Below are 23,873 nucleotides of genomic sequence, written 5' to 3' on the forward strand. Positions count from 1 at the left end.
TTGTATTGTGATTTTAATGTTTCTTATTCTGTAAAGCTCTTTGTACAGCACAATTCATACACAAAGTAATTCAAATAAACTCACCTCAGCGGAGGATTATCTCAATAACCCACCCAGACACAGGCAGAACATGCAAACTCCACACAATCCAGGGACCTTCATACTGTGAGGTACTCAGTTACATTTACTTACATAACTTTTTAAAGAACTTGTACTTTTCAGAGTACTTTTCTGGCTGCATGCTTTTACTCCTACTTGAGTCATGTTTTTATTAAAGTAGCAGTACTTTTACTCGAGTAAAAGTTGCGGTTCCTCTTCTCTCTGTGAGTTTTATGTAACGATATGAAATGAAATTATAAATCAGATCTTATGTCCCGACAGTTACTCTTTAGTTTACTCTTAGTTGGCCACTACTTTGTACTTGAGTAATAATATTTTAAAGTAACGTTACCTTTACTCGAATACAATTTTTGCCTACTCGGTAAAATAGTTCATACAAATCACATTTTCCAGCCCTACGATGCATGACTTTCCATTTTTAATCCATAATTTTCACAGTGAAGCCATTAAAGAAAAAAAGAAAAGAAAATTCCAGCAGCAGAAATAGTTCAAAAGGCACAGAATAAAGATTAGAAAAAAAAAAAAAACAGAAAAAAAACCCACAAAAATGACAAAATTATGAAAAATGTGGTGTAGTTGTGAGATTTTCCTGAGGTGGTTTAGTGTTTGGTTTCGGACAAAAAAAAAAATAATAAAAAATAGAGGAAAGTTGACCAAAGACTTGCACCTCTCTGTAGCCACACCTGCCCTGGGACGGACTGATGGATGTGAGACTCAATCTGTGACAGCGGCGCCCCCAAAACCAATGGCAACGGCGACGGTAACGACTGTACGAACTTGTAACAGAAAACCACAAAAAAAACACAAAAAACAAACTAATATCCAGGGCTGTAGCTACAAATTCTGGGGTCTGGGTGAAAATCGTCTTAGGGGGCCCCGCATTTCATATAATCTAACAAAAAAAAAAAAAACATATTACACTTAACACTGTTTTTTATATGTTTTTACGCACAACAAAATACACAGTGTCCGAAATATTTCCTCGTTTTTGTTTAGTATTTGAATTCTACGATGGGACAGTGACGTCGTTTCAGTTTTGACAGATTAAATTTGGTGTCTCCAGTTCGTCTTCTATCGCTATTTCTCCAAACTGTAACCTTTTAATTTAATTTTACGCACAGAAAAACAAACCGGAGACGTGTTTGTTTCCGCGTCCGTCTACTCGACTTCTAAGATCACCGAGCGAATACCGAATCCGGACTTTTCCCCGAAGAATCGACTCCACAAACGACTCCTCTGCTATTTGAAAACTTCCCCGGAGCGTTTCATTTATCGACGCTTATTTCCTGCTTTACCTCCCTCTTTCTTTCTTTCTTTCTTTCTTTATTTAGCGGGATGCAGCCGATTATATTGCGATTGCTCTCCACTCTAAGTCACCCCCCCTTCAGAGCGCTAAGGGAGGGGAGACTTATAAAACTTTAACGTTAATAGATGCGTTAATTAAGGCGAATTTAGCATTTTTAAAACAATAAAAGGAAACGTGGTGATATAAATGTGATGTGTTACAGTTAATACCCCACATACAAGTAAATACCTCCTCTGTAATACCCCCTGGAAGTAAAATACCCCTTGAAAATCCCGTAGAAGTAAAATACCCCCTTCAATACCCTATAGAAGTAAAATACCTCTTTGGACATTGTAATTAAGAATAAACAGGATTAAAATGATCAGTAAAAACCATAGTTGATCTTAACTCGTTTACGTCGTGTGTGTCGTTCCACAAACTCTGCGTCTTTAGAGTGAAACTGTTTGGCAGGGCTAAAGGAACAGAACCGCAGCCACGTGTCCGCCAGTCTGCCCCAGGACAGCTGTGGCACTGAAGAGGGACTTTCCGTGATTTAATGTATTAATTCACCTTTTTTTTTTTTTTTTTATCGTAAAGCCTGTACAATGTAGATTTGGTTCATGATTCCTCAACTACAGACGATTTCAACTGTGATTCTTCAGAAAATTGAAAAAAACAACAACATTTAAATCCGTTAGTTCATTGATTTAAAAAAAACAACAAAAAAACAAATTGTAACCTCTATTTTTAGCACCATAATCGATGACAAAGGTTCAGTCCTGACGTGGTCCCAGGTTTAAGTCCCGGGTTTTAGTCCAGGTTTAGTCCGGTCTTAAAGTCCTTTGTTGAAGTAAACGTATTTGATGCTTTCTCCGTATTTGGACACGATGTATTCTCTGAGCTCCGGCTCCAGTTTGGACACGGCCATAGAACTGAAAATAAAACACGAAAAGAAACGATTATTACTGTGAAGAGTGAAGCTAGAACCAAACCAGGACTAAACCAGGTCTAAACCAGGTCTAAACCAGGTCTAAACCAGGTCTAAACCAGGTCTAAACCAGGTCTAAACCAGGACTAAACCAGGTCTAAACCAGGTCTAAACCAGGACTAAACCAGGACTAAACCAGGACTAAACCAGGTCTAAACCAGGTCTAAACCAGGTCTAAACCAGGTCTAAACCAGGACTAAACCAGGTCTAAACCAGGACTAAACCAGGTCTAAACCAGGTCTAAACCAGGACTAAACCAGGACTAAACCAGGACTAAACCAGGTCTAAACCAGGATTGAACTAGAACTAAAACAGGACTGAACCAGGTCCAAACCAGGACTGAACCAGGACTGGACTAGGACTGAACTAGAACTAAAACAGGACTGAACCAGGTCCAAACCAGGACTGAACTAGGACTAAACCAGGTCTAAACCAGGACTGAACTAGAACTAAAACAGGACTGAACCAGGTCTAAACCAGGACTAAACCAGGTCTAAACCAGGACTAAACCAGGTCTAAACCAGGTCTAAACCAGGTCTAAACCAGGACTAAACCAGGTCTAAACCAGGTCTAAACCAGGTCTGAACCAGGTCTAAACCAGGTCTAAACCAGGACTGAACCAGGTCTAAACCAGGACTGGACTAGGACTGAACTAGAACTAAACCAGGACTGAACTAGGACTAAACCAGGACTAAACCAGGTCTAAACCAGGTTTAAACCAGGTCTAAACCAGGTCTGAACCAGATCTAAACCAGGTCTAAACCAGGTCTAAACCAGGACTGAACCAGGTCTAAACCAGGACTGGACTAGGACTGAACTAGAACTAAACCAGGACTGAACTAGGACTAAACCAGGACTGAACTAGGACTAAACCAGGACTAAACCAGGTCTAAACCAGGTTTAAACCAGGTCTAAACCAGGTCTAAACTAGAATTAAAACAAGACTGAACCAGGTCTAAACTAGAATTAAAACAAGACTGAACCAGGTCTAAACCAGGTCTAAACCAGGTCTAAACCAGGACTGAACTAGAACTAAAACAGGACTGAACCAGGTCTAAACCAGGACTAAACCAGGTCTAAACCAGGACTAAACCAGGTCTAAACCAGGACTAAACCAGGTCTAAACCAGGTCTAAACCAGGACTAAACCAGGACTAAACCAGGACTAAACCAGGTCTAAACCAGGTCTAAACCAGGTCTAAACCAGGTCTAAACCAGGTCTAAACCAGGTCTAAACCAGGACTAAACCAGGTCTAAACCAGGTCTAAACCAGGACTAAACCAGGACTAAACCAGGACTAAACCAGGTCTAAACCAGGTCTAAACCAGGTCTAAACCAGGTCTAAACCAGGACTAAACCAGGTCTAAACCAGGTCTAAACCAGGTCTGAACCAGGTCTAAACCAGGTCTAAACCAGGACTGAACCAGGTCTAAACCAGGACTGGACTAGGACTGAACCAGAACTAAACCAGGACTGAACTAGGACTAAACCAGGACTAAACCAGGACTAAACCAGGTCTAAACCAGGTTTAAACCAGGTCTAAACCAGGTCTAAACCAGGTCTAAACCAGGTCTGAACCAGATCTAAACCAGGTCTAAACCAGGACTGAACCAGGTCTAAACCAGGACTGGACTAGGACTGAACTAGAACTAAACCAGGACTGAACTAGGACTAAACCAGGACTGGACTAGGACTAAACCAGGACTGAACCAGGTCTGAACCAGGTCCAAACCAGGACTAAACCAGGACTGAACCAGGACTGAACCAGGACTGAACTAGAACTAAACCAGGACTAAACCAGGTCTAAACCAAGACTAAACCGGGTCTAAACTAGAAACTAAACCGGATCTAAACCAGGACTAAACCGGGTCTAAACCAGGTCTAAACCAGGTCTAAACCAGGTCTAAACCGGGTCTAAACCGGGTCTAAACCGGGTCTAAACCGGGTCTAAACTAGGACTAAACCAGGACTGAACCAGGTCTAAACCAGGACTGAACCAGGTCTGAACCAGGTCCAAACCAGGTCCAAACCAGGACTAAACCAGGACTGAACTAGAACTAAACCAGGACTAAACCAGGTCTAAACCAAGACTAAACCGTGTCTAAACTAGAAACTAAACCGGGTCTAAACCAGGTCTAAACCAGGTCTAAACCGGGTCTAAACCGGGTCTAAACCGGGTCTAAACCGGGTCTAAACCGGGTCTAAACTAGGACTAAAACCAGGACTAAACTAAAACTAAACTAGGCCTAAACCTCCCAGTGACACTAAATGGACTAAACCAGGACTAAACCAGGTCTAAACCAGGACTAAACCAGGTCTAAACCAGGTCTAAACCAGGTCTAAACCAGGTCTAATCTAAACACTACAGGATTTCTGAGTGAAAAACTGAACAAGGATCCAAAGTCGGGGAGAAATCGTGTCCTAAATTTAACAGATGATCTCAGTAAATCTGAACATTACCATTGTTGAGGGAAGATGGAGCAGGCAGCAGGGACCATGAAGATTAAACTGTCAAGAAAAACAAATTCATGCTTCATTTGTTTATTTCAACACACGACCAGGCAAACGTTTGGACACAACAATTTTTTTTTTTTTTTATCATGTTCTACAGTTTAAAATATTATGACCCAACGGTGGATCAAATGTATTTAAGAAGGACACAGGAAAACAAAGGTAAGAGTTCAAAACGGTTTAGTATTTTTGTAAATTCTGTCTTTAAAGCTGGTTTAAAAAAAAAAAAAAAATTCTGGGAAAAAACATGACAAAAAAGTAGGAAATTAAGAAACACAGGGGAAATTTAAAAAAAAAAAATGTAAAAAAAAGTGCCTGAAACTAAAAATGTTAAATACAAACAAAATGCAGGATGTGTGGGATTATGTAGAAAAGAAAAAAAGCGACAGAACCCAACTATTAAAAGAAAAAAAAAAAAATCTGGGAAAAAGCGTGACAGAAAAGTGGGAAATTAAGAAACACAGGGGAAATTTTTTTTTTTTTAAATTTAAAAAAGTGCCTGAAACTAAAAATGTTAAATACAAACAAAATGCAGGATGTGTGGGATTATGTAGAAAAGAAAAAAAGTGACAGAACCCAACTCTTAAAAGAAAAAATATATATAAAAATCACATTAAAATCCTCAAAGTCTCCTCTCTTTTCTGTTCAGAGCTGTAAACCTTTGTCTTCTCTCCATAAGTTTCATAAAGGTTCAAAGCAAAGAGTGAAGGATTTTTAAAAAGAAAAATCTAAAACAACTTTTGATTTACGTTGAGTTTATCTTTTGTTTATTATGTTCCATGTGTGTCATTAGTTTTGACGCTTCAGTGAGAAATTACAATATAAATAAAGATGAAAAATACACGATAAAGCATCCAAACCTTTGACCCGTCGTGTAACAAATACGTTTAAAAGTGTAAATACGATACTCACAACACGCCCACCATCATGACCTGGATCGGGCCGTGAAGAAACGTGATTTTCTGTGGACAACAACAAATTAAAATTAAAAAACACACACTACATTTTAATTCACGTTTAAAGATGAGGCTCAACTCACCTGCATGAATTTGAACTTTTCCATCCTCTGCATTATAATGGGCATAATAACTACAGGAAAGTGTGAACATGTTAAAAATAAATGGACTAACGAGACGGCGAATGTGTTTAAATGTTTGTTTTTCGTACTCATTCCTGGAGCCGCCATCGTGATTCGAGAGATCACCACCTGCGTGATTCCTTTAACTGCAGCTTTCTGAAAATAAAATAATCACACGTTGTCGATAAAAGTGAGTGTCTGTCAGTGTGGACTTTGTTTTATGTAATAGACTCTGTCCGAATGTCTCCCCCAGCCCCTAACCCCTCGTTCACTTCACAGCCTCGCACTCTTCAGCAGACTCCAGCGCACGGATCGGACGAAATACGATAATATGATACGATAATATGTCAAATGTGATATCGTTTTAATACAATGTTTAGATGTTAGTTCTGGTGTTGTTTCACTGCTCTGATAGAGGGCCCCCTTGTGGACATTGTTAGCGTCTGCGTCTGTTCTGAGTCGAGGATGGTTCTTCACCGTCAGTCCTCGTCGTGGCTCGTGAGCAGTGGATCTACATCCGGATGATGCCGAACATTTATATCCTCCACTGAAGAAGGTGAAGTCTGATGTGTGGAATTATTATGGTTTTCAAAAACAAGAACAAACAACATGAGCCACCGATCTGCTGAGTCGATGGAAAAAAAAGTCATGGCTCCGAGGACAAACACCAGCGGCTTCCGCGAGCGACTTCCGCGAGCGACTTCCGCGAGCAACTTCCGCGAGCAACTTCCGCGAGCAACTTCCACGCACATTTGCGACACAAACATCCTGCATCATTTGACAAACTTGAGCTGAAAATCTCCATCGCAAGTAACGCATCATGTGAAATAAACTATTGACTGTAGTTTGTGTTAGTTTGGATTTGTTTGATCTGTGTTTGTGTCGATTTTGCTATCGCTAGGTTAGCACTAGCTAAATAGCATTTTGCACAGCTCATGGCTGATTGGCTCACTGCGTCTGGGTCATGTGACTCTGGCGTGTGGGTGAAAAAAGTCTAAAGGCTAAAACTTAATTTCTGTTTTAAACAATGATCAGATTCGACTCTGGACAACGGCTCGAGCTGAAGTAAACGATTTTATTCATAATCAGGACCAACACTGTGATAATCTGTCCGTTTCATTCAGTCGTGTTGTGTTTAGTTAAAGACCTGCTGCAGTGCATTGTGGGCTACACTGACCGGACGAGTGACCACTGATGTCCCCTACTTTTCAAGATGCATTGTGGGAAATTTTGAGTGCACTATTTTTTCACTCACTGGACATTCAGACACAAGTAAAAATGAAGTGTTCCTACAGGGGGCAGTATTTAGGGGTCAGTGTGGACATTTGGACTCTCACTTCTGTTTTATAGACGGTCTTTTCTGTTGTAGACTCTGTTTTTTGTCATAAACTGGTGGATGTTGTGGTTAAACTGACCTTTGACGCTCCCAGTTTGTTTCCGTTCTCGTCTGTGACTGCGATGCCGTTCAGGACCTCCCTGAAAACACAAACATTTTATTTAACATTTTATCACGGCTCAACTTTTTTTTTTTTTAGCATAGTTCAGCCGTTTCTTGTGTTTTTTTAGGCATGAAAATTTGCCTGTATAAAAAGTGTTAGTTTATATTTAATTATCTTTCCGTGTTCTTAGTTTACTTTTTCTTTTCTTTTCGTGTTCTCTTAGTTTATATTTCCGTTTCTTTCCGTGTTCTTAGTTTATATTTCATTTTCTTTCCGTGTTCTTAGTTTATATTTCCGTTTCTTTCCGTGTTCTTAGTTTATATTTCATTTTCTTTCCGTGTTCTTAGTTTATATTTCTGTATCTTTCCGTGTTCTTACTGCTGCCTCATCATGGGGATGTTCACACAGTTGGCGGCGGCTACAGCGGCGAACGGGACCCAGCGAGCGACGAGGGGAGGAGCTTTCTGAAAAAAAACACAGAGAGAAACATTTAACTTATGAACATTTACGCACTAAACAGGAACATGCCGAGTAAAATCAACACTTCAAACCAGATTTACAGGTAAAAGATGAAGAGTTTTCACCACAGGGTTTGTCGTACGACGCTGGGATTATTTCTTTTATTCAATTACCAAAGTGCAAATGGAGGTTTGAGGAGCAGCAGAACCTCGTACACTGTCGTTTCAGGCGCCTTTTATCCCGTCCCAATAACTGGATTAAACTATTGTTAATTAAAAAGGGGTGTTTTAAAATAACATTTGCTCTTTAAAACTCTTAAACCTCCATAAAACCAAATAAACCCATAAATCAAATAAACTTTATACCTACATTACACACAAAAACCCTAAAAACAAACACCAAATACAAGTAAAACCCATGAACTCTTTAAAATACCCCACATGCCTCCCCTAAACATCCCCCGCCCCTTGGTTCTGCCCCGGAACCTTTTTAACTGAGCTCGTTTCCCTGGGGACCTCTTTGACGACCGGACACAGAGACACGGGAGGGAAGTTAAACGTTCATAAAACACAATTTCACTAAAAACACGATAAACTGCAGCGCACACAAACACTTCTTAAACAGTATTGCACTAATATTGCACATTTCAGATTTAATTATTAGCCGTTAGTGTTAAATTTGTTTTTCTTTTCCCTTCAGGACACGCAGCTTCGATTAAAAATGCCACTGTGCCTCCAGATCTAAAACTGGGTAAAAGAACAGACAAATTAAATAAACGCTGTAAAATCCTGTGTGTGCAACTGTTTTTTTTAAAAGTGTAAATAATGTTCAAAGTGCTGTGTCATTTAAAGTGCATTTAGTGAAAGGTGCTGTTACTTTGGTGATAAATAAATAGTTTCTGGTCCTTTTCTGAACCAGATAATTACAGTAACTTTGACAGTTTTCTGATAGTGACCCCTTCTGGACGAATGAGGGATTACAGATTATAAACAGATTAACCCTTGTGTCGTCCTGGGGTAATTTATGACCCCAAAAAATAACTCGCTCACAACAGAACTCGCTCATTTCTTCATCAAACAGGCTGAAAATTGTGCCACTTGTTCACTTGTTTGGATGATTTCTATCAAAAATGAAAGTGAAAAAAATGTTGATTGTATAATAAGAACTGTCTGGAAAACAAGTTACGTTAAAGTTCAATTTGATGCCAATTTGTTTCTCTTATAACTCAGATCAACTTAATTTCCACCGCTGTACTCGACAAACACAGGACAGTGACGGAAATTAAGAGTTACAGGAGATTTTGAGATCCAAAAATGCACAATCTTTACTAAATAAATAAAAGTATAAATAAATAAAAATAAATAAAAGTACAAATAAATAAAAATTAATAAAAGTATAAATAAATAAAATTATAAATAAATAAAAGTATAAATAAATGAAAATAAATAAAAGTATACATAAATAAATAAAAATAAATAAAAGTATAAATAAATAAATAAATAAAAATAAATAAATACAAATAAATACATAAATCTGTTAAAATAAGTATGTTATTTTATGGCTGAGTTATAAGAGCCCAGAGGAACTTCAGCGTAACTCGACTGGGAGGAACACGACAGTTAAAACAGGGAAATACAAGACTGAAACCCGTAAATAGACACGTACGGGAGACACGTTGCAAGTGACGTTTATGTGATAAGTTGTATAAATAAATAAAAACCCACAAGAACTAAAGAAAAGTAATGTTTTTTTTGTCATTTAAAATTGTGCTTTCCAAACGTTGCATTTTAAAAACACGGCCCAAGTGGAAAAGTACAGAGTGAGTGAAGCTGAGGACGTGAACCTCGTACCTTGGTGTAGAGGTTGAGTCCGACGGCTGTGGCCAGAGCGGTGCTGGTGGCCGTGACATAAGCCACTCCGATCTGTCTGAAGACAACACGGGTCAAATGAGGCGTTTAAAAGAGCCACTACGGAACTTTTCTGAGTGGAGGGTCCATCGTGTTTGTCCCCACTGAGATGTTATTATTAGTTTGTGTAGAATGTTCCACAGTATGGCATTTAATTTGTTCTGTATGAAAGTAAGACATGACACCACCAGGCCAAGTTACAGCTCAGATCTGTGGAGAGGCAGTTTCTGGAGTATTTTGACAAACAGGTGAATATGCAAGTACTCTTTATTTATTTTGTATTTATTTAATTTATTTAGTATTTATGTATTAATTTTATTATGTACATATTATTATTATTATTATTTTACTATTTTTATTATTATTATTTTTATTATTATTATTTTTACTATTTTTATTATTATTACTATTTTTTACTATTATTATTATTTATTTATTTTAATTTTTTTTACTTGACCCATTAAAAACTTTAATAAAAAGATCATTAAAAAAAAAAAAAACTCCACTGAGACAAGCAGATGGCATAACCTTCACCAGAAAAGTTACATAGTGCAGCTTTAAACACACATGACAAAAAACACAATAAAAACCCGACAAAACGAGGCGTGACGGCGTCTTACTTCGGAGTGATGGGAGACGCTGCGTTTCTGTTCGTGTAATTCACCAAAGCGTTAAACGACTGATTCACCCACTGCCAGAAAACCACAGCAGGAACCGTCCTGAAAATAAAATCACAAAATGACTCAAACGTGCATGTTCTCCCCGTGTCGCTGTGGCTCCTCCCCGCAGTGAGGAGGTTGTGGCAGAGTGGTTAGCCCGCACTCACCTGTAGAACTGCAGCATGAAGCCGGTGATGGCCATTCCTCCGGGCACCTGGAACGACATCCGACCAATCAGGTTCATCCTGTCGCCCGTGTCCGGGTGAAACGCAGAGTCGTACAGTTTTTTAGCGTAAAAAAGCTGCTCCTCTGTCGTCCCGGGAGGAAGTGACCCGGCCCTGAGAAACACGAGGAAGAAGAGACACTCGGGTAACGGCGAGAAACGACATGTTTGGGGATAAAATACAAATGAATCAATAATTTTAATGGTACAAAATAAACATTAAAACGTAGGAGCATTAATTATAACAGGTACAATTAATTTAACAGATTTTTGTTTTTCTTTTCTATTGATTTAAAATGAAACGTAAAATTTATAACAATTTTTAATAATATTTGAAAAATCCTGTATAAAAAAAAAGAGTCATTTAAAACAGTTATTTTTTTTATTTTTTTCCAAATAAAATTGATTTGTAATTTTAATTTACAAATACAAATACAAATTCTAGATTATTTTCAAATTAAAGCCATAGTACGTCACTTTTTTGCCCAAAAATAGACTAAAAAAAGCACTTATTTTCATTCTGGATTAATTTATTGCACTGAAAAACATGCATCCGTACAGTGAGTGGGCTCGCATCTCCACAAACCTGACTCTTATTTAGCCTTATTATTAGTCTTATTTAGTCTGCTCGTTTCCATGGCAATGTAGTTCCTTTGGTTATAATCTTTTACATTATGATATAAAACAAACGTATCTCCATGAAGAATTTAGAAGTATGTTTTTAACTTTCTGTTTCCATGGAAAGTTCCGCACTGTCCCTTTAAACCAGGGGCGTCAAACTCATTTTCACCGAGGGCCACGTCAACAAAATGGCCGCTCTCAAATTGACCAGATGTAACTGTAAGATAAATGTCACTACGTTTTAATCTTGTTAATTAATGTTTCTATATTTATTACTCAGTCAAGTTACAAATATTGCGTATGGATTTGCATAGACATGAAAAAATGGCTGATTAACTGTGTATCTCCTGATAAACTGACATTTTAAGACAGTCACACCTTTTAATTTACTTTGTCGGGGACCACATAAAATGACATGGCGGGCCGAATTTTGCCCACGGGCCTTGAGTTTGACGCATGTGCTTTAAACATTTAACCAAATCGTAAAATCAGTTGACAGCTAAACCGTCCAATCACAGGCGCAGACCTCACCTGCAGCTCTGGACCAGCGCCTTGGCCTCGTCCAGCCGGGCGTCGGGCAGGAGGGCGGTGCGAGGGTCCGTGACGTTAAAGAAGTGCTTCAAACGCCCCATAAACGTCGACTGGTCCCACCGAGGGGCGTCTATGTCCAACGAGCTCGCCGCCATCCTGGATCCGTTTATGGCGGCGGAGGAGGGGAGACGGAGGAGGCTCTGGAAACCTGCGGAGACGTGAAAATAAAAGGGTTAAAGACGCAACACGGAACCTTTCTGCGTGCATTATTCACCGAGTATCTTGCGAATATACTGCAGGTCATTCATCGTTTGCTCACACGCTTTTTTCCAAACGTTTAAAGATGCACTAGTTTTGCCACGTCTCTGTCGCTATGGAGATGACATCGCTTTGCCTGGAATGTTCCGCAGTACGGCATTAAACCTTTCGATGCATTTACTTCACGTGTTTTCTTATGGAGCTCCTGGTTCTGGAAGTAAAGTTCACGTTCATTTTTTTCCATAGACTCTCAGAAAAAAGTAAAAAAATGACCACAAAACTTATACAGTTTCAGAAACAGATTTGAAATAAAATTCTAAGTCACCAAATCTTTCTTTTTAAATGTGGTTTTGGACTTTAAACATTAACGTTAGCGTAGCAGGTTAGCACGTAGCAGGTTAGCACGTAGCAGGTTAGCCTCCACGACGCCTTTGAACTCTTAATATCTGATTTTTTCCAAAAGTCTATGGTCCGAAAAGTTAAGAAAACTCCCACACACCGTCTCACTCTTGATTCAGTTTTATTCTCACGACGTTCGGGTCCGTCTGACCTTCCTGAGGTGAACGAGACGGGGGACAGAGGGACCCGAACGGACAGCGTGGGGGACTTTTCTTAACTTTTCAGACCAAGTGCTTCTCCTCCTACTCACCTGTCGCCCGGTCAGGTGAGCAGAGTCTACACAGAATCAAAACGTCTGAGAAAAATGACTTGTAAATGTTCTTCCAGTGGGTTCTCCTCTCCACAGATCTGACCTGTATCTTGGCCTGGTGACGTCAAACAGGTGGCAAAACGTATACAAAATGTACATCAGTATGGCAGCGTTTAAGACAGAAGTAAAAGACAAATCCACAGGCCAAACTCAACATTTATTGAAGAATCGATTGCACCGGATGTGTCATATTTAACCTTTTCATGTGGAAACAAACTTTAGTTTTGGTTAAACACAAAATCTGGAACAACTCAAGCCTGATATTACAAACATTTGAGAAATTAAATTTGAAATAAAAGACACATCAGTAGTGTTAATTTCTTAATTAAATAAATAAAATAAATCACATCTCTCTCTGCAGTGATTAATTTGGCCGAGTTGACCAGTAGCTTGGTCGATAATGAGCATCAACAGAAAAGGAGCAAAGCATTCTGGGATTAGTAGTATTAGTCGTGCGTGCGCTATACAACGGCGGATCGGCTCTTTGCACATTTGATATGATCTCACAGGTCAAATATAAATCACACCAGCGCCGACAGACTTTTTAACTCATGTTTGTTTGATTTTGAGGGTTTTTTTTTGCATTTTGTCTTCACTTCTGCTCCTGTGAATCATGTCACATTTTAAACCAGTCCAGTCTGACCCTGTGGAACATTAACCACGTTTATCTGTCGTGTCCAGGGCCAAAAACAGGTTCAGCTCAGCCCGAGTTTAATCCCTGACTCAGAGTTAAGAGACAACTCAGAGTTTACAGTTTCAGAAAACAGGTTTGAAGCAGAGTTAGACCAGACTTTGTTCACTTTGAGATTAACTGAGGTGAAAAGAGGATTCACCACGGCAACGGTCGACCAGAGGAGGCGTCCATCTTAGCGGGACAGGACGTCACGTGACTGTGGACAGGTTAGATTCAGGTCTGATACTTTGATGAATAATTATAATAACACTTTAAAACACATTTATTTATTTTTCACACTTTTGGAGCTCATTAAAAACTATTTTAAAATCATTTATTGCATCACTTTGCACATGTCGCACTTAACGCTCTGATAAATATGTGAGAATCTGGAGCAGAAACATAAACTTTACTTTTATATGTGACATTAAACGTATTTATTAACAACAACTAAGTAAAATAATAGATCTATTTTGTTGATATGAAGCTCATAAACGAACAAACTGAAGAAGTTTTCATGAGCTGCGTTTTATTGAATGGAAACAAAAGTCTAAAAGTAGAAAATAAACGACCTGTTCCTGCTTCAGTGAATGAGGAAGTGAACTGACCAATCAGAGCTCTCCCTCAGGAGCCGACTCTGGTTAAACTCGAGGTTAGAGAAATAAAACCTGCTCTGGGTTTAAGCTTCACTGTTTTCAGGTTCAACAAAGTCCGAGTTTGGACTAAACCCGCTTCGTGAAACGGGGCCCGGTCGACTCGGTCCACCGCCGCCAAAAAAAGAAACGAGACGAAACATCCGACGTTCAATTTTTAACTAACTCTTATCTAAATGATGTCAAAAGTATCGAAAATCTGACACTAATGGATACTAAAACTATTACTGAAAGCAGATACCGTATTTTCCGGATCATAAGTGTCACTTTTTCCTCATAGTTTGTCTGGGGGATGCGACTTATACGTGAAATTATTAAGTTATTTATTCGTTATTGTCACACTGACGACCACACGAGGGCGCTCTAGACTTGTGTACCAGTATCTACTCCTCCTGTACCACTGAACATTTAAAATTTCAACTTTAGGGGCATTTTCGTTCAGTGTTTCTCGGATGTATTTTAAATTACCGTAAAGAAAATCGTATTCTGCTGAGTCCGACGAGCAAAAGAGGAAGCAGAAAGCGGAACAGCAGGCGGAGTTGTTCAGACGCGACACTTACGAATTTAACTTATTTAATTTAGTGATTTGGAGTGAGATCCAGAGTAAACTTGGTGATTATACATGTTACAGTTCACTTGTTTGACCAATAGATGGCACTGGTGTGTTTGTAATACCTGTAAGAAAATGTACTTGACTCGATTTCTTTTATACATTTCTACATTTTATACATTCAGTTTGTTGTTCGTGCTGTTCTGACATTCAGCCTGTTGTTCTCCATTTAATTGTTTTTTATTATAACTTGCCTTTAAAGATAAAATGTCTGCTCTTTGTCTTGGATTTTGTCAAATAAATTCTCCCAAAAATGCGACTTATATATGTTTTTTCTTGATTCTTATGCATTTCTGGCTGGTGCGACTTATACTCCAGAGCGACGTATAATCCGGAATATACAGTACTACCATTTAACGTGGAAACAATTTTTAAAAAGTAAAGAAAAAGTGTTTTTAATTATCGCTGTGGCATCGGCGTCGGTATTGAGTATCGAGTCTAAATAAATGAACAATTACGTGGCAACTCTCTGCGGTCGGACTGAAGAATCTCTCACCTCCTGCGGTTTAAACGGCTCCGCAGACGCTACTTTAAAGTTTTTTTTAGCTTCGTTAGCGCTTTGTTTGTGCTGAGTTTGAGTTTGAGGCTTGAATGTGGGGTTATGATGTGCTCCTGATGTGCAAGACCTGCAGATAATCACAGTTTAATAAACACATTAAATACAATCATTTAAAATGTTCAGTGATCACTTTTGGGTGTTTTTAACGGAGAATTTTACAGTAAATCCGAAAAAAACGCTCCAAAAACCACATGTTACCGACACAGATCTAAATTAAAATGATATTAACGTTGAAAGACATTTTTATTTGCTGTTAAAAGCTGCACTGTGTAAATTTCCTCCTTGTCTCCATGGCGATAGCATTGCTTTGCCTGAATTGTTCCACCGTACGGCATTAAACTTCTTCCTCTTCTACACTTTTTCTATCTACACATGCATTCTCACTGCGAGGGGGGAGGGGGGGAGTCGCCTCTCCACAGATCTGACCTCTAACTTGGCCCGGTGGCGTCGCTTTTTTTTTTGTCTCTGCGGAGATTGATACAGATTAATACATTTAATCCTGTATTCTGGAACGTTATCTTGGTAAATCAATAGCGTCGTCATGGAGACAGGCAGAAAAGTTACATAGTGCACCTTTACTGATAAAAAAATAAAACTGAAAAACGTGTGAGCGATTAATATGGGCGGAAAAATGCGATTAAATTTTGAGATATCGGTATCAGCCATTGCGGGAAACAGATAATCGGCCGATATTGAGACAATTTTGAGCCGATATTAAGCAGCGATATTTTTCCTGCACTGCCCTGGTCTGCGTGCGTCATTACAGACCGTCTTACGTGCGTCAAGATTTGTCTTTTTGAACCACAGTCGCATGAAGCTAATCGAGGCTAACGGTTATAGCGGCTAATCTGGGGCCGAGTTTCATATTTGGAATTCCGACCTCGAGTATCGTCGAGACCAAAGAGCCAATCCAGTGTGTTTTAAGTGTGTTTTAAGTGTGTTTTAATGTGTTTTAAGTGTGTTTTAATGTGTTTTAAGTGTGTTTTAATGTGTTTTAATGTGTTTTAATGTGTTTTAAGTGTGTTTTAATGTGTTTTAATGTGTTTTAAGTGTGTTTTAATGTGTTTTAATGTGTTTTAAGTGTGTTTTAATGTGTTTTAATGTGTTTTAATGTGTTTTAAGTGTGTTTTAATGTGTTTTAATGTGTTTTAATGTGTTTTAATGTGTTTTAATGTGTTTTAATGTGTTTTAATGTGTTTTAAGTGTGTTTTAATGTGTTTTAATGTGTTTTAATGTGTTTTAATGTGTTTTAATGTGTTTTAATGTGTTTTAATGTGTTTTAATGTGTTTTAATGTGTTTTAAGTGTGTTTTAATGTGTTTTAATGTGTTTTAATGTGTTTTAATGTGTTTTAATGTGTTTTAATGTGTTTTAAGTGTGTTTTAATGTGTTTTAATGTGTTTTAAGTGTGTTTTAATGTGTTTTAATGTGTTTTAAGTGTGTTTTAATGTGTTTTAATGTGTTTTAATGTGTTTTAATGTGTTTTAATGTGTTTTAATGTGTTTTAATGTGTTTTAAGTGTGTTTTAATGTGTTTTAATGTGTTTTAATGTGTTTTAATGTGTTTTAATGTGTTTTAAGTGTGTTTTAATGTGTTTTAAGTGTGTTTTAATGTGTTTTAATGTGTTTTAAGTGTGTTTTAATGTGTTTTAATGTGTTTTAAGTGTGTTTTAATGTGTTTTAATGTGTTTTAAGTGTGTTTTAATGTGTTTTAATGTGTTTTAATGTGTTTTAATGTGTTTTAATGTGTTTTAATGTGTTTTAATGTGTTTTAAGTGTGTTTTAATGTGTTTTAATGTGTTTTAATGTGTTTTAATGTGTTTTAATGTGTTTTAATGTGTTTTAATGTGTTTTAAGTGTGTTTTAATGTGTTTTAATGTGTTTTAATGTGTTTTAATGTGTTTTAATGTGTTTTAATGTGTTCACCTGCACAGGGTCTGCAGAGAGAAAGAGGCAGGAGATAAATCTGGTACAAGTCTGTCCTTTTGTGAGATTAATGAATAAATAAATAAATAAACGAAATAAAAAATAAATAAATAAAAAATAAATAAATAAATAAATAAATAAATAAATAAATAAATAAATAAATAAATAAATAAATAAATAAATAAATGAAAGTAAAATTGGAGAGAGAAGAGTGTGGAGAGAGAAAGACTAGAGACATGGCTGTGAAAGTAGAGAAGAGAGAAAGAAACAAATAAAGAAAGAAAGAAAGATGGGATAAGGGAAAGAGAACAGTAGTAAGAGAGAGAGAAAGGAGGTAAAATTGGAGGGAGAAGAGTGTGGAGAGAGAGACAAGAGACATGGCTGTGAAAGTAGAGAGGAGAGAGAGGAAAAGAGAAGAGACAGAAGTGTGAGAGGAACGAAAGGGTTGAGAGACAGAGGAAGAAAAACAGGGAGAGACAGAAAGACAGACAGAAGAAGACAGAGAGAAAGAGGCAGGAGATAAATCTGGTACAAATCTTTCCTTTTGTGAGATAGATAAATAAATAAATAAATAAATAAATAAATAAATAAATAAATAAATAAATAAATAAATGAGAAGGTAAAATTGGAGAGAGAAGAGCGTGGAGAGAGTGTGGCTGTGAAAGTAGAGAAGATACAGAAAGAAACAAAGAAAGAAAGAAAGAAAGAAAGATGGGAGAAGGGAAAGAGAACAGTAGTGAGAGAGAGAGAGAGAGAGGAGGTAAAATTGGAGGGAGAAGAGTGTGGAGAGAGAGAGAGACTAGAGACATGGCTGTGAAAGTAGAGAGGAGAGAGAGGAAAAGAGAGAAGAGACAGAAGTGTGAGAGAGGAACGAAAGAGAACGAAAGAAAGACAGAGAAAGAGAGAAAGACAGAAAAAGACAGAGAAACAGAGACAGACAGAGAGAAAAACAGAGAGACAGACAGAGAAAGACAGAGAGAAAGACAGAGACAGACAGAGATAAAGAGACAGAGAAAGACAGAGAGACAGACAGAGAAAGAGAGAAAAACAGAGAGACAGAGAGAGAGAGACAAAGACAGAGAGGGACGGACAGATGGACAAACAGACAGAAATTACTTTTAAAATCTTAATATCAAGAGGAATCAGAGTTTTCTGCAGCTAAAACCTGGAACATTCTTGCTGAAGGTGAAGGCTGAAAGAGTTTTATTCTGCCTCTTCTCATTTAATGTCAATTTTACGAAGATTATTTATGTGTTGATTTATTTTAGTGTGATTTTAAAGTCTTTCTTATTCCGTAAAGCTCTTTGAATTACTCTGCGGACCAATCGTGCTTTACAAATAAACTTAATACACCAGATATCATCTCAAAAACTTCATATCAGACCTGTTTTGTTTTGTTTTTTTATCAAATCTCCAGCCGACACAGGTGGTGCTTTATCGGATCCGGGGCCCGGTGGAGGAGCTGGATCAAACTGGAGGAAAGTGTTTGTTTTTAAAGTAGGTCAAAGAGCGACGGGGGAGTTTGAGAAGCTGAGACACGTTTGGACCCGTGGTTTTATTCTCAGGGCGAGCAGGGGATATCATGATACTGGGAATAAAAAGTGGAATAAGAGAACCTTCATTTGTGTCGCGGTGGGAAAATTTCAGCGTTGCAACGTTAAGTACGAGAACAGAAGCAGATGAATAAAACGCGCAGTCAAAAATCAAGATGAATAACTGTGAAAATAGACGTTTAACGGGATTGTGCACGATTTTCCCCCGTGTATTTGTGCAAAATGTGTCTAAGCCGCTCTGTTGTGTACTGTCTGCGTTTAATTATAAAGTATCGTATCGTCCAATAATCAGGAATTGCAGTTAGCATGTTAGTTGTTGTTAGCATTAGAGCGATGGCAATACTCCTCTCTGGTCTTTCAAAGTTGTGAAAAGCACTTATAAACTCATCATGGTGAATAATTTGAATGTTCAGAAGGCAAAGGGTAAGTGAGGAACAAAAGCAAACTGTTTAAAAAGGAAATAGTTCTGTTTTTGACTTTTTTAGAAGACGGTAAAGATCAGGTGCAGCGTCTATAACTAGAGTCGTATTTAAATTGACGTTTGACTAAAATTTGAATAGAAAAGTGAGTAAAAAGTGATAATAAAATGAACTATGCTACACAAATTCTTCTGTACAACACGTGGTCATGAGCGGGAGAGCGGAGAGGCCAAAGGTGCAGATTAGCAGCCAGTCCCGGGGCAGCTGTGGCTACGAAGATTCCAGAGAAGTTTTTAAGTTAATTTTTGACAAGAACACAGTGGGTTTTTTTGCTGAAACTCGGGTAGTTTTGACCAGACCTGCAACGTTTTACCATTTTGTCAAATTATTTACACCAGTTAATTAAATCGGCCGTGTGCAATACTAGATGAGAAAAAAAAAAGTAAAAGTAATACGTAAAACTTAGTGATACTGTCCATATAGTGCAATAATCTCATAATATCAATACTTTTTTTTCCCAGGACATGTCTTTTTGGGGGGGTTTTAAAAGATTTCAGTAAAGTTTATAATGTTCTTGAGGCTGTTTTTTCTTGACAAACTGGATCTACAACTCACTGCTCTGATCCTCTTGACAGTGAAATTTAGCTCTGCCAGGCTAAACGACATTAAACAGTAAAAAAAAACAAAACAAAACACCAAAACATCAACTTTTAACCAAGACCTGAGAAGCCCAAATGCATTAAACCCATTGATTTCAAACTCTCACTACTGCAATGTAATGCTGTTTTATGCAAATTATTAATCTCCTTTGTTTTAACTTTCATGCATTGGTCTTTAACTGTTTAGAACCTTTCAATGTCATGTCATCCAAACTCTTATTTGACTTGGTTCAACATTTACAAAGTCAATAATGAGAAATACACTATGATCCAAACAGTTTTGCCCTTGAAATATAAACTAAACCCTATTTATTTGCAAATGCATTGATCTGTAGCTAATTTATAAGTACATTTCTGCAGTAATTAGTCAAGAATGCGGACATTTGAGCTGTTTTTGCTTCTAAAACAGCTGGAAAAATGCCTTGATACACTTGCTAAAGAGTGATGCAACTTACCGCTCGAGTTACTTTGCAAGAATTCGGCTTTGAGTCGAAACAAAACGCAGCAAAACTGTGATTATGATAAAAAACACAACGTTTTCAAATGGTAGCAATAGAAAAAGATGAAGACAGGACTTGCCTTTTGCAGATTTCCAGCGGAGAAAGCGTCAAATGTGCTCCGTGCTGTGGGGTAGTAAAGACACGTGGCAGCCCGCGGACCAATCACAGCGCGGGGCAGTGGTCTACGTCACAGACACACAGGAAGTACAACCCTAAACCGCTTCAAACAAAAAATAAAAAGAAATAAATAAATAAGCTAAATAAATAAAAACAAGAACAAGAACAAAAAAAATCTATCAAAACAGTAAATAAAAAATAAATAAATAAATAATAATAAAAATAAACCGGTACAAAACAAACATAAAACAGCTTCCAAACAAAGATTAAAGATAGAATAACGCTTTAAATAATTATAATTGTACCTATATTTATTAATTTTTCATTTTAAAACAAGATTATAGTGACCAGACAACGGTTTTAGTCATAATGAAGTGTGGGCCAACGTATTTCTAGACTTTAATCTATCCACGTGTGTGTTTTAATACGTAAACGAACAGTAGCTCATCAAAATTATTGTAGTTGGTAAATATTGTTCCTTTCATTTAAAATTTTAAATGTGTCCTTTTTGTTTTAAAGATGTTCTGTCAGTTTGTCCAATAGAAACTGAGATTCCGTTTTGTGACGCGGAAATAACCGTTTCTGCTTTTAACGATACTTAATTCAAAACAAATCCGCTTTAAAATACATATTATTTTTGCTGTAATCATGTATTGCATTAAAATCTTATGTTTTTCCCGTTTGTGTGCTGTTAAATCGCTAAATAATTTGCCATTTTCGCGACGGAACGGTGTGACGTCCCATGATGCATTGCGCGCATGAGATAAAACGCCAAGAAAGCGAACAATAGTTATTAGATATTTACTTTTATTTCACTTTTTAACGTTCTGTTATGAGCGCAAAAGTGTTACAAATTTAAAAAGTTATCGCTCTTTGTGTTAATTTAAATATTTTGTTAATTTGTGTCGTTTGGTGAAAAGAACCATGAGCGAGGCCGGTATCGTCACTAAAGGCCCGCCTCTGTTGCACACTCAGGGGGCAGTACACTCTTGTTTCTCTTCAGATCGTATAAATCTTTCGCCTTTTACTAAAGATTTCCGTGGAGAGGAACAATAAGAGTTTTACCCAATTTTTTGATGCCCTGCGCAAGTGGGGCTTCCTGTTTGTGTGAAAAATAAAATAAAAACTATGAATGAAAAATATTACGATGTTACTCATTATTTGTTTGTACTATTTTTCATTGATTAGTTGTTATCTGACTAATTTAGACACTTACTGGAGTTTCTTATTTCTGTTTTATGTTATATTTCGCCCGCAGAGCTAAAATAGTGAGTAGAAAGTGCAAAAAAGTGAATTCTGACCCTTATATTATTTCTAAACATCATTATTTCCTGTTTGTTTAGTGTTTTCTGACTAATTCAGACACATACTGGAGTTTCTTGTATTTGTTTTATATTATATTTCACCTACAGAGCTAACATCTGCTTTAAAATAGTGAGTACAAAGTGCAAAAAGTGTTTTCTGAACCTTATATTATTTCTACACATCATTATTTCCTGTTTGTTTTTAGAGTTTTTTGACTAATTCACACACATACTGGAGTTTTTTATATCTGTTTTATATATTATTTCGCCCGCAGAGCTACTATTCGCTTTAAAATAGTGAGTAGAAAGTGCAAAAAAGTGAATTCTGACCCTTATATTATTTCTAAACATAATTATTTCCTGTTTGTTTTGTGTTTTTTTTTACTATTTCACACATGTACTGGAGTTTCTTGTATCTGTTTTATATTAAATACATATATCCAACTATATATTTAACCTACAGAGCTACTATTTGCTTTAAAATAGTGAGTAGAAAGTGCAAAAAAGTGTTTTCTGAACCTTATATTATTTCTACACATCATTATTTCCTGTTTGTTTTGTGTTTTTTTCCTCACTTATTTACATATATAGCAAAGTTTTGTTTATCTGTGTTATATTAAATACATATATCCAACTAAATATTCAACCTACAGAGCTGCTATTTGCTTATAACTAGTGAGTAGAAGATGCGAAAAGTGAATTCTGACCTTTTTATTATTTCTAAACACCATTATTTCCTGTTTATTTGGTGTTTTTCTTACTTTTTCACACATGTACTGGAGTTTCCTATATCTGTTTATATATTAAATACATATATCCAACTAGATTTTGACCTACAGAGTCACTATTTGCTTTAAGTTAGTGAGTAATAGATGCAAAAAGTGAATTATTACCATTATTTCCTGTTTGTTTGGTGTTTTTCTTACTAAATTACACATGTAGTTTATTAACAGTGCTGAGGATTAACACAGGTAACAGTTTTATCCATAAAAATGATCCAAAAACACGTGTGTCCTGCAGCTGGTCTTAAACTTTGGCGATGCAACGTGAACTTTTTCCTTACGTGCAATGACGTCACAGCATCTGGGATGGGAGGGCATCCGACACAAAGGGAAATACGAGGATGGCAGGACATATTTCCCCCTTATTTGCTTTTATTTAAATGACATTAAAACCCGAACTCAGTCCTTCCTACGCCGCTGCGCCCCATAAACTCACGTCTTTTACGCACGGGATTACGCACGGCTCCGGCACACACCTCCAGAGCCGCGGCCCTCACAGCGGCTCCTGAGCCCGCCTCCAGAGCCCCATCCCCCGGCCTCGGCGCTCCTGATCCTCCCGGTCCAAAACGTGACACGGGTCGGTTGTGTGACAGGTCACGTGACGGCAGCCTCGTTGATCCGGAAGGAGGGCGGGAGCGGCGGAGGGGGCTGGTGCCACCGAGACACCGCGTCAAGGCGCCGGGAGGAGGCAGAGGCGCGCCGGATGTGGACGGGAGGAGTTTCAGAGTAAAAGCCTGAGCAGAGTTGGAGGCGGGGTGGAAGTCTCAGGTGGAGTTTGAAGATTTGTGTTGACCTTTGACCTGGTTTAAGCTTAACATCTGTGTCAAAACTGATGCTTTTCTGCTGCTTTTTGCCTGGAATGTTCCACAGTATGACTTAACTTCTGTCTCTCTCAGGGTCGTCTATTCCTTAGTGTTAAAATCAACTTTCAAATTTTAGTACCATGGCAACGCTCACCTCTGTGGCGTCATGTGACCTCACTTCCTGTTTGTCCAAGGTATTTCTGAGCAACAAAAATGCACAAAATTTAATAAATGCTAAGTACGTTTAATGCCGTATTGTGGGCTATCCGAGGTAAAGCAATAAAGCAAAAACATCTCCATGGAAACGAGCGGGTGGCGTATACCCTCCACCAGAAAAGTGACACAGTGCAGCTTTAAAAATTAGCTGTTAGCAGTGTTGGAAAAGTCGAAATAGTTTTGTTGTATTTCAGTTAGCTCAATGTTAAACCAGTGGGAAGTTTAAGATGCTAAATGCTAAAGTTTGTGTTTATTCAATTATTTTAAAGAATATTTATCGTGTTTGTGTCGCTCTGTAGTTAAAATCTGACACC

The 23,873-nt window shown here is 37.7% G+C and overlaps 1 protein-coding gene and 1 non-coding gene across 4 annotated transcripts; one reads left to right on the plus strand and one right to left on the minus strand.

Moving 5' to 3' along the window:
• Positions 1-695: 695 nt before the first annotated feature.
• sfxn2 (sideroflexin 2) lies at positions 696-20,494 on the minus strand. Of its 3 annotated transcripts, none has more exons than XM_055229755.1 (12): positions 20,417-20,494; positions 11,821-12,028; positions 10,613-10,783; positions 10,407-10,505; positions 9,730-9,805; positions 7,799-7,884; positions 7,397-7,457; positions 6,071-6,137; positions 5,943-5,992; positions 5,816-5,865; positions 4,853-4,900; positions 696-2,337 (listed from the first exon to the last, which is right to left on the minus strand). In XM_055229755.1, exons 2-12 carry the CDS (start codon positions 11,973-11,975, stop codon positions 2,238-2,240), a joined length of 963 nt encoding a protein of 320 aa, XP_055085730.1. In that variant the 5' UTR covers positions 11,976-12,028; positions 20,417-20,494; the 3' UTR covers positions 696-2,237. The 3 variants fall into 3 exon arrangements, with proteins under 3 accessions (XP_055085730.1, XP_033840268.1, XP_055085731.1); XM_033984377.2 differs by having other exon boundaries at positions 1,829-2,337; positions 20,293-20,438; XM_055229756.1 differs by lacking the exon at positions 20,417-20,494 and adding an exon at positions 12,728-12,836 and having other exon boundaries at positions 1,829-2,337.
• A 943-nt stretch (positions 20,495-21,437) lies between these two features.
• LOC117387846 (U5 spliceosomal RNA) lies at positions 21,438-21,551 on the plus strand. Its single transcript, XR_004542793.1, has one exon. It is a non-coding gene; the product is annotated as a U5 spliceosomal RNA (small nuclear RNA).
• The last annotated feature ends 2,322 nt before the right edge of the window (positions 21,552-23,873 follow it).

Source organism: Periophthalmus magnuspinnatus, chromosome 19 (assembly GCF_009829125.3).
Source record: "Periophthalmus magnuspinnatus isolate fPerMag1 chromosome 19, fPerMag1.2.pri, whole genome shotgun sequence".
Classification (NCBI taxonomy): domain Eukaryota; kingdom Metazoa; phylum Chordata; class Actinopteri; order Gobiiformes; family Gobiidae; genus Periophthalmus; species Periophthalmus magnuspinnatus.

What these genes read in the sequence shown, in the direction of transcription:
- sfxn2 (XM_055229755.1), bottom strand. Translation starts at nt 11,975, where the DNA reads ATGGCGGCGAGCTCGTTGGACATAGACGCCCCTCGGTGGGACCAGTCG. An exon ending in AAAAGTTCAAATTCATGCAG is followed by an intron (nt 5,866 to 5,942) that starts GTGAGTTGAGCC and finishes TGTTGTCCACAG; the next exon opens with AAAATCACGTTTCTTCACGG. An exon ending in TCCATCTTCCCTCAACAATG is followed by an intron (nt 2,338 to 4,852) that starts GTAATGTTCAGA and finishes TTTTATTTTCAG; the next exon opens with TTCTATGGCCGTGTCCAAAC.